Source organism: Oculina patagonica, unplaced genomic scaffold, assembly GCF_052425735.1.
Source record: "Oculina patagonica isolate OP01 unplaced genomic scaffold, crgOcupat unplaced693, whole genome shotgun sequence".
Classification (NCBI taxonomy): domain Eukaryota; kingdom Metazoa; phylum Cnidaria; class Anthozoa; order Scleractinia; family Oculinidae; genus Oculina; species Oculina patagonica.
In genome coordinates, this window is record NW_027558573.1 from 1 (window position 1) to 9,553 (window position 9,553).

General features: G+C 41.8%; 1 protein-coding gene and 1 pseudogene across 2 annotated transcripts; one reads left to right on the forward strand and one right to left on the reverse strand.

The window, feature by feature from the left end:
* Nucleotides 1-3,386: 3,386 nt before the first annotated feature.
* Nucleotides 3,387-6,150, reverse strand: LOC144641112 (cytosolic beta-glucosidase-like). Its single transcript, XM_078500160.1, has 3 exons — nt 5,449-6,150; nt 4,267-4,537; nt 3,387-3,641 (listed from the first exon to the last, which is right to left on the reverse strand). The coding sequence occupies exons 1-3, from the start codon at nt 6,104-6,106 to the stop codon at nt 3,416-3,418; spliced, it is 1,155 nt and encodes a 384-aa protein (XP_078356286.1). The 5' UTR covers nt 6,107-6,150; the 3' UTR covers nt 3,387-3,415.
* Nucleotides 6,151-6,870: 720 nt separating this feature from the next.
* Nucleotides 6,871-9,350, forward strand: LOC144641113 (cytosolic beta-glucosidase pseudogene; annotated as a pseudogene). Its single transcript, XR_013568502.1, has 3 exons — nt 6,871-6,993; nt 7,544-8,153; nt 9,080-9,350. The product of XR_013568502.1 is annotated as a cytosolic beta-glucosidase pseudogene (transcript).
* The last annotated feature ends 203 nt before the right edge of the window (nt 9,351-9,553 follow it).

A 9,553-nucleotide genomic window follows, 5' to 3' on the forward strand; every position in this document is an offset into this window, starting at 1 on the left:
TTTAAAAATGGACCTGTAACCAGGTGGTTGATTCATTAAGAAATAAAAACGTTACTCTGGTTAAAAATTTTGTAGTAAAATGTTCGTAAAATATCCACAATGTCCCAACGTTTCGGCTTAAACTAAAGCCTTCATCAGGGGAAAGTGATAAGTGAATACAAAAAGCACGTTCTTATATAATATGCAAATCGAGAGCTAATGTTTGTCCCTAAAGGCTAAATTTAGAAATTGGTGCGGTAAATGCATGCCGTCATCGCGGTTTAGCGGATTATTGCAAGTGTTAATTTCCCAAGCCTCCAGAATACGTCTTTTGCGCCAATTTGTGCTTGTACGTAAGATCTTTGACGATTCCCACGAGATGGTGTGGCCAGAATGAAAACAATGTTCCGCTAAAGCTGACTTGTGTGAGTGTTTGTCTTCAACTGCTTTTTGATGCTCTTTGAGTCGGGTGGAAAATTTTCGTTTCGTTTCTCCGATGTAGCTTTTGTCACAAACTTGGCAGGGAATTGAATAAATTGCGCCACGAGTCTGATCTTTTGGCAATGGATCTTTCGGTTTTGGAAACAAATTGCCGATGGTTTGGTGTGGTTTTAAAGCGACTTTGATATTATAATTGCTTAAAATTCGCTTGATTGGTTCCGTAGTACCCTTGATGTACGGCAGAATGCAGAAACCTTTTTTGTCATCCGGTGCAGTTGCAGCCGTTTGTTGAGAAGGTCGTTTCGGTTTGCTTACATCAATCACAAAAGCGCTTAGGGTACCATTCGCCCTGAGTGCCGCGGTCACATGTTGCATTTCCTTTGACTGTTGATCAACAGAAGATGGAATAGTTTTTGCACGATCAGTCAAAGACTTGACCACAGCCCTTTTGTGAGCAGCCGGATGGTGGGAGTCAAACGAGAGATATCTTTCTGTGTGTGTCGGTTTGCGATAGACTTTAGTGGAGAGTTGGCCATCGTCTTGTCGACAGACAGTGACGTCAAGAAAGGATATTTTCCGTTCTGTTTCTCTTTCTATCCAATTTACGGTTGAAAGAGAAACAGAACGGAAAATATCCTTTCTTGACGTCACTGTCTGTCGACAAGACGATGGCCAACTCTCCACTAAAGTCTATCGCAAACCGACACACACAGAAAGATATATCTCGTTTGACTCCCACCATCCGGCTGCTCACAAAAGGGCTGTGGTCAAGTCTTTGACTGATCGTGCAAAAACTATTCCATCTTCTGTTGATCAACAGTCAAAGGAAATGCAACATGTGACCGCGGCACTCAGGGCGAATGGCTACCCTAAGCGCTTTGTGATTGATGTAAGCAAACCGAAACGACCTTCTCAACAAACGGCTGCAACTGCACTGATGACAAAAAAGGTTTCTGCATTCTGCCGTACATCAAGGGTACTACGGAACCAATCAAGCGAATTTTAAGCAATTATAATATCAAAGTCGCTTAAAACCACACCAAACCATCGGCAATTTGTTTCCAAAACCGAAAGATCCATTGCCAAAAGATCAGACTCGTGGCGCAATTTATTCAATTCCCTGCCAAGTTTGTGACAAAAGCTACATCGGAGAAACGAAACGAAAATTTTCCACCCGACTCAAAGAGCATCAAAAAGCAGTTGAAGACAAACACTCACACAAGTCAGCTTTAGCGGAACATTGTTTTCATTCTGGCCACACCATCTCGTGGGAATCGTCAAAGATCTTACGTACAAGCACAAATTGGCGCAAAAGACGTATTCTGGAGGCTTGGGAAATTAACACTTGCAATAATCCGCTAAACCGCGATGACGGCATGCATTTACCGCACGAATTTCTAAATTTAGCCTTTAGGGACAAACATTAGCTCTCGATTTGCATATTATATAAGAACGTGCTTTTTGTATTCACTTATCACTTTCCCCTGATGAAGGCTTTAGTTTAAGCCGAAACGTTGGGACATTGTCGACTGACTATTGTTAAAAAATACCAAAAAAAATGTCGTGGTAGGAAAATGACAGTACCAAACCCAAGTAATCGTCTCGCTTTTGGTTCAATGCAAAGTCACATGTTCCTACAGCTTTGTTACCTTATTCTTACTAATTTTCGCGATTTTAAAATAATCGCGAAACCGTAGGCCCGGTTCAAACGTCGAACTTTTCATGTGCCGAATCTAATAATTAGCTGAATTAGGTTCGGCACATGTAAAGTTCGACGTTTGAATCAATTAGGCTCGACAGATTTGTATTCGGACAGGCCCAGTCGGATAGAACGGCAAAAGTTCGACACGGATTCAGACGTCGCACATTACATGTGCCGAATCTAATGCATAAATTACGCTAACGTATTTGTAAATATAAGAGGGTTTGTGATTGGCTAGTGAGTGGTCATGAACGCGGTCATGCATAAAATTTAAGGCGCCACGTAACGCTCTGGACCGCAAAATAATCATGACTGCCTTCCAACGCACAAACTCTAGCTGTTACTCGATTGCATTCGTATCCTGTTTCGTTTTTGGTTTTTGAATATACCTCTAAAATGGAAGGAAACAAAAAACAAGACTGAAAACTAAAGGTAGTAGTTAAATTACAGAACTGGCTGATGCTAAAGACATTTGACCAAAGCCTGGCAACTGTACTTTAAAAACTGCTGTTTTTTATTTTATTTTAAACCACAAAGGGATATGCTCTCCCACTGAACGGTGTTCTTGTTCATTTTATAAAGTGTGCGACTTGAGAAGTCCTTGTTTTTCTCTGGGCACAGAATGAGTTCGGCACATGAAAAAGTTCGACGTTTGAATCAACTGCCGAACTTAATTATTTGGGTCGACCCAAATAGGTATTAGGTTCGGCACATGAAAAGTTCGACGTTTGAACCGGGCCTTAGTACGGGCGAAAAATACATTGCGCGAAATTTAAACACGCGAAAAATAATACCAAATTATATGTCAGAAGTGAACAATAAATGTTTGGTTCTGCAACTATCTACCTTTAAAAATATCTTTCCGTCTTGTTTTTTACTAGCACCCTTTCTCTAATTACTGTTTCGAGCTTGTAAATTGGTTCAAAACCTCTTTAGTACAATCACTAAAGTTTTCGTTTGCAGACTCCTTGTAGTTACATTGAGCCAGACCTATGTGTATTTCCAGTAATTCCTTAGTCTTCGACGACTGATCCATAAAACACTGACAAAATTGCGAAATTTAATAAACTTTTTCTCTAATTTTTTTTGCAATCGCAAAAATTAATACTCGCGAAATTCGGCTCTCGAATTTTCGCGAAATTAAGTACGCGCGAAAAATAGTAAGAATTAGGCAGTACATTTGTGTATTGGTGACACCTAAATACTGCGTTATCCATTTCATGTTGAAAAGGGCCGATTTAACTGCATCAAATTATTTTGAGCTTAAACAAAAAGCTCTTTTTCACTCCCAAACTATGCTACCACAGCACGAACCCTCAGTATCAAGAGTTGAATTATATTACCTCGCTGCCAGGTCGGGTGAGCAGAGGTTTTCATTTGTTGATCAGTCATGTAGTTCCACTCAACCTCGGCTGGGAATTCCTGATGTTCAATGAGGAAGGCGCTGTACATGTTCAGAGCGAAAAAATCCGCTGTTCCTTGGATCAGCTGCTTCTCTGGCTCACTTATTTCTGGAAGTCTGGCAGAATGAAATACCATACTGCGTTAAATTTGTGTAGAGGACCACTGCATGTGTTGGCAAGCGGGAGTTAAGGGCTCCAACCAAAAGATATCATTATATTTTTGCAGAGCTTATAACTAATCAAAAAAAGTAATTGTTGACGAAGCTAATAAATTTTCGAGTCCTATTCGGGCCATTCAGACTAGCCTACACTGCCTGAGTTTATCCCACTTTCCAACGGTCCGATTTTTATAAGGAGAAATTGAACGATTTTTTAAGTGAATGTCGTAAAACCAAAGCCAAAGTGATCACACCGGGCCGATCAAAGCAAATGCAACTAACACAATAAAGCAATGAGAACTAAAGGAAAGGCATGCAATAGGAGAAAAGCGCGGAAGAACGCGCGTCTGGCAAATCAATTTTTGTTTTTGCTTTGATTGGTTGAAAAGACAGCATGTCTGCTTTGATGTAGTTAAACCACGTGGCATGAATTTTTCTTACCAATCATGTTAATTAACCGTCTTAGCGAATGCAAAACCAAAGTGAACAAAACTACTTTCAGTTTGGGTCCGGCTGCCGTCGGAAAGCGCGGACGGACTCACACAGTTTATATAACATCTCGAAGTTTTTAAATCATTCCTACCTATTGGGAATTCCTTTAGCCTCGCTTTTCTCCTTCACGGTTTTCTTCATGACGTCAGGCCAGTCTCCGTTGACAAATACTGGATGAGCAAACCACCCGAGCCACCATTCTATGCTGCGGACAGCGGCTTCTTTGTCAGCTTGCGTGTCAGACTTGGGCTCTCCCCAGTGCACATTGAGGATTATGGATACTTTGCCTTGCTGTGAGGCGCGGAAAACTTGATCGTAGGTATGCCATGCCTTGGCATGAGCAAGAAGCATTACATAGGCAACTAGCAAAAAAAGAAGTCGATTTGAAGCAAATGTGTTTGGGGAAGCTAAACCTCATTCTGCGCCCCAGTAATAGTAAAATATATGGAAAAGAACCTCGATATCACGAAATCTCGTTATAGCGCACATATTTTGCCAGTCCCTTGGCCCTTCGTTATTTCGAGGTTCCACTGTAATATGGAAAATTATAAGTTGGAGTGGGGAGGGCCAGAAACCCTATTCTGGGTGGGCTTATGTAGGGAAATCTTGTTTATAATAAATTGCCTCATTAGCATAAGCAATTTAGTTTTTGATCAAGCTACAAAAATTTCTATTCTGAATATCGAAAGAACATGGCACGATAACGGCCTTCGCATTAAATTTGAGCCTGATATATTAAATTCTTTTTTCTGTGACGCGGGTTTGAAAACTCAAAATTTTACAAAGAATGTGTGGGCTCACTTTCACTTTTACCATCCAGAGATTTTGCAGGTTTTTTGAAGCTAAATTTTGCCGATAATCAAGTTTCACAAGCTCTGTAAACGTCTGGAGTCAAATTGTATAAAGCATGATGCCTTCTGTACGCAAAGTCGTATGCTAACAAGGCAAAATGTAAACAATGACGTCAGCAAACAGCGCCCTATATCCTGAGGCGCTGATAACCAGAATGTTAGTAGACAGATGGGCCGGGGGAGGGATGGAGGATGGGGGGGGGGGGGGAGCTATATCGGCATTTTACGGTGCTATAAAATTCTACATTTTACCATTCTAAATTGTTACTGGCCCCGTCCTCTTTTGAATGTTTGTTTTGCTGTTTTGTTTGTAGAAGCTTCACACATTTTACTTTTAAGTCCGTTCCGTATTTCTAAACCCACAATTCTTTCTCTGAATACAAAGAATTAATTATTAAATATTTACGTCTGCGGTGTATTACCTTTGTATGTGGCTGTGCTAAGATCTTTCTTGCCTGGAGGTGTTAAGCCGAATCCGTGACCTAACAGAGCTGCCTCCCAAGGCTCGTTTATTGTAATCCACCACTTGACTCGGTCACCGAACGTTTCGAAACAAAACTTGGCGTATTCGTTGAAAATGTCTGCTATTACAGGATTCAACCAGCCATCGTACTTGTCTTGCAACGCCTGGGGCAGATCAAAGTGGTATAGAGCGACCATCGGAGTGATTCCGGTTTCTAGCAGCGAGTCGATCAAGTCGTTGTAGTATTTCACTCCAGCCTGATTCACCTCGTCAAGCGTACCTTTCGGCAAAACTCTAGACCAGGAGATTGAAAACCTGTAATACCCTACCCCGAGGTTTTTCAATAGCTTGACATCTTCGTCAGTTTTGTGGTAGGAATCGCAAGCTACATCGCCTGTTTGATTCTTGTAAGAATTGCCGCCTGCCTGAGTGAATTTATCCCAGATGCTAGGCCCCTTACCGTCCGCATCCCAGCCGCCTTCCACTTGATACGCTGAAGTCGATGTTCCCCACATAAAATCTTCAGGAAATTCGCCATAGAAAAACTCATCTTGCCTTTCTGCCATGACTTCCAAGCTTAGAAGCAAGAGAAAACGAATCAGCAACGATATTACCATATTGCGTGACGTTTTTGTGGTCGCAAATTTTCCGTGTTTTCCGCGCGATCACTTGAGATGAATGTTAATCAATTACTATTGTTTAAAAACAATACGGTCTGTGGGCCACAACAAAAAGTAACATACCCCATTGTTTCTCACGATATTTGAATTTGACGTAAATGACGTATTGCGCGGTTGATTGACAGAAGAATTGCGTGACTAGCGACAAAACAGGAAGCACTTCTGTCCCCTGGTTAAACAAACATCTGAAACTTTTGAATGTTGCAGACTCGATTTCCGCCGCTTTCTCGAGACCGGTCTTTACTCCTGGGCTCATTTTCCGAACAGCGGCTGGTAATCATACCTGATTAAAACGTATTTCTGTTTGATTTTTGTTCTTTTTCTTGTAAAAGTTGGTTTATTCTTCCCCTGCCCCTGCCGTATTATAGACTACGAGCAGTCCCTATTTTTTCGCAGAGTCCGTCGAGCTTGAAGCGAAAAAAATTACGCGCGAGGGGAAAAGGCGGGGCGAGGCGAGAAGCGAAAAAAATATTTTTTTTGCTTCTCGCCTCGCCCCGCCTCCTCCCCCCGCGCGTAATTTTTTTCGCTTCAAGCTCGACGGACTCTTCGAAAAAAATTTCGCTTCAAGCTCGACGGACTGCGAAAATATAGGGACTGCTCGTAGTCTACCTGCCGTATAAATATGCAAATTCGAAGAAATCCCGCCAAAGTGCGCGAAATCTGATATTCGTCACCACTCCTCTACCGCGAACAAAGACACAAAGAAGTCAGAAAGCCCGGCGGGAAAAGCTGGGAAGGATCGAATGATTTGCATAAGAATCATCAAATTTACATTTTTTTTGCAACTAATCGCAGTATTTTTTGTATCTGGAGCCAGAATGTTGGTAAGCAAGTACTTAATTAATTTGTATTCGAATTATAATTTGTCTTCTTTATTGAAAAAGACAATTGAACAAGACAAATGAATTTTTGATGAGGCCATCCCAATAAAATGTTTCGTTTTCTATCGTCTCTTGTGATGGTGGGTCGGTCGGTCGGGCAAAAAAAGGAATGAACACTTTAAGAGGTCTGGGTTCATTTAAGAAGCCAGGAGATGCAGAACCGAAAGATTTTGTTTCAGTCGATCTCGCTGAGAATGTTGGAACAATTGTTAATGCCCTTGGCACGAAACAGCCTTTGAAAAACTTAGTATCGATGTTAATTAAAGACAAGGACATCACATCGTACCAATTGTTGTTAATAAAACAAGATCGTGTGCTTGTAAATTAAAGTACTCTTTGCCTCTTTGACTAGTGAATCTGGAATTTTTTTTTACATTTCGAAAAAAATGGGTCGGTCGGGTGATGGGAAACGAAACATTGTATTCGGATGGCCTGAGATAAATTTCAAAGGGTTTCAATTAATCTTGAATGCCCTTTTCTTTGTTAATACAAGTCACCAGCAGCTGAAACAGAGGAGAGTTTTATACAAGGAACATTTCCTGAGGATTTTATTTGGGGAGCAGCGACCGCAGCGTATCAGATCGAGGGCGCGTGGAATGAAGACGGAAAAGGTCCCAGTATTTGGGATACATTCTGCCATGCCAGTGGGAAAATACACAACAATGACACAGGGGATATAGCTTGTGATAGCTACCACAAAATCGACGAGGATGTATCACTCCTAAAAAACCTTGGTGTCGGATATTATCGATTTTCCATTTCATGGTCCAGAGTGCTACCCCAGGGAACAATAGATAACGTGAACCCCCTGGGAGTCCAATATTACAACAAATTGATTGACACTCTGCTAGCCAATGGGATCAAGCCTGCCGTGACACTGTACCACTTTGATTTGCCGCAAGCATTGCAAGATGTTGGAGGTTGGCATAATCCTAAAATATCTGACATCTTCAATGATTATGCACACTTCTGTTTTAAAACGTTTGGAGACAGGGTTGGAGTGTGGTTAACAATAAATGAGCCTCATGAGGAAGCCCTAGATGCATACGGTCTTGGCGCTTTTGCTCCTGGACTTAAAGACATGGAGACAGGGCCATACCTAGGTATGTGTGATCAATATGAAGTTTTTCAATTCAGTGTCAAATCAGTGGTGGATGAAGTGGAGGGCCCCAGACCCCTTCTTATTTTTGGTAAAAGACATTTTTTTTTAAATTATCCCCCACTAAAAACTTTTTGGGTGTACACACACAAAAAAAGGTCCCCCCCCCAGTCCAAGGTCTGGATTCACCATTGCAAATATACATTGATATTTTTGACAACAGGTGACAAGACTAATAAAAAAATGCATACCATAGAATTCCGGTTATAAGCCCTGGCTTATACAACTTTGTAAAGGGGTTTTGGGTGGGCTTATATCCGGGAGGGCTTTTTAGCAGAATAAAAAAAAATCGTTTTGAAAATGATCCACTGCAGTGTTGATTGAAATACGTTTTCAGTTAAAAACGCATAATAAAGCAACATTTGGCCCTGTTCAGTACTGTCATCCGGTAGAGGGGGGGGGGCTTATATCCGGGAGGGGGGGGTGGAGCTTATAATTGGATGTATTTTTTTTGTTTCCAGATAGATGGGCCTATAACCTGGGGGACTTATAAGCTGGGGGGGGGGGGCTTATAACCGGAATTTTACGGTATGCTTTCTTACATAGGGGTGCGGGGATGGCGCAGTGGTGAGAGCACTCGCCTCCCACCAATGTGGCCCGGGTTCGATACCCGGACCCGGCGTCATATGTGGGTTGAGTTTGTTGTTGGTTCTCGTCCTCGCACCGAGGGTTTTTCTCCGGGTTCTCCGGTTTTCCTCCCCTCCGCAAAAATCAACACTACTAAATTCTAATTCGATCTTTAACAGTCCTACGTCTTATACATGAGCCTCTGGCTCGGACACTGAGGGTAACCTCGTCCTGCGTATGGACTTTAAAATTGTATTTACATTTATTTACATTTACATGATGCTTTCTAAAATTTATTTGCAGCTGGCCACAACATGTTACTGGCTCATGCAAAAGCATGGCACACTTATGACAAAGAATTTAGAAGAACTCAGCAGGGTAAGATTAGTATCGTGGTTAATGCACAGTGGTTTGAGCCCAAGACAGACAAGGAAGAAGACATCAAGGCAGCTGATCGCGGCATGCAGTGGTACTTGGGGTGGATGGCACATCCTGTGTTTGTCAATGGTGATTATCCTCAGGTTATGAAAACACGCATCATGGAGAAAAGCAAAGCCAAAGGACTTCCTTCCAGGTTTGTTTATAGCATGTATAGAAATGTAAGTTAATCATAAATAGAAGAATTGGTCCAAAAATTGTCAAGTACTGAGCATGGTTCAGCATCTCCTGGGGGTGGGGTGTAGAGGTATCGAAGAAAAAAGACTGGGGGGAGGTAAATGAAGCTATGAAGTAAAATACATTAAATATTTCAACTCCCTAGCCCCAACCCCCCTCCAA

Excerpts from the sequence above, each read along its gene's own strand:
- LOC144641112 (XM_078500160.1), bottom strand. The coding sequence starts at position 6,106 with ATGGTAATATCGTTGCTGATTCGTTTTCTCTTGCTTCTAAGCTTGGAA. Across the intron at positions 4,538-5,448 it reads TAGCACAGCCACATACAAAG|TTGCCTATGTAATGCTTCTT; the intron begins GTAATACACCGC and ends TTTTTTTGCTAG. Across the intron at positions 3,642-4,266 it reads GCTAAAGGAATTCCCAATAG|ACTTCCAGAAATAAGTGAGC; the intron begins GTAGGAATGATT and ends TCATTCTGCCAG.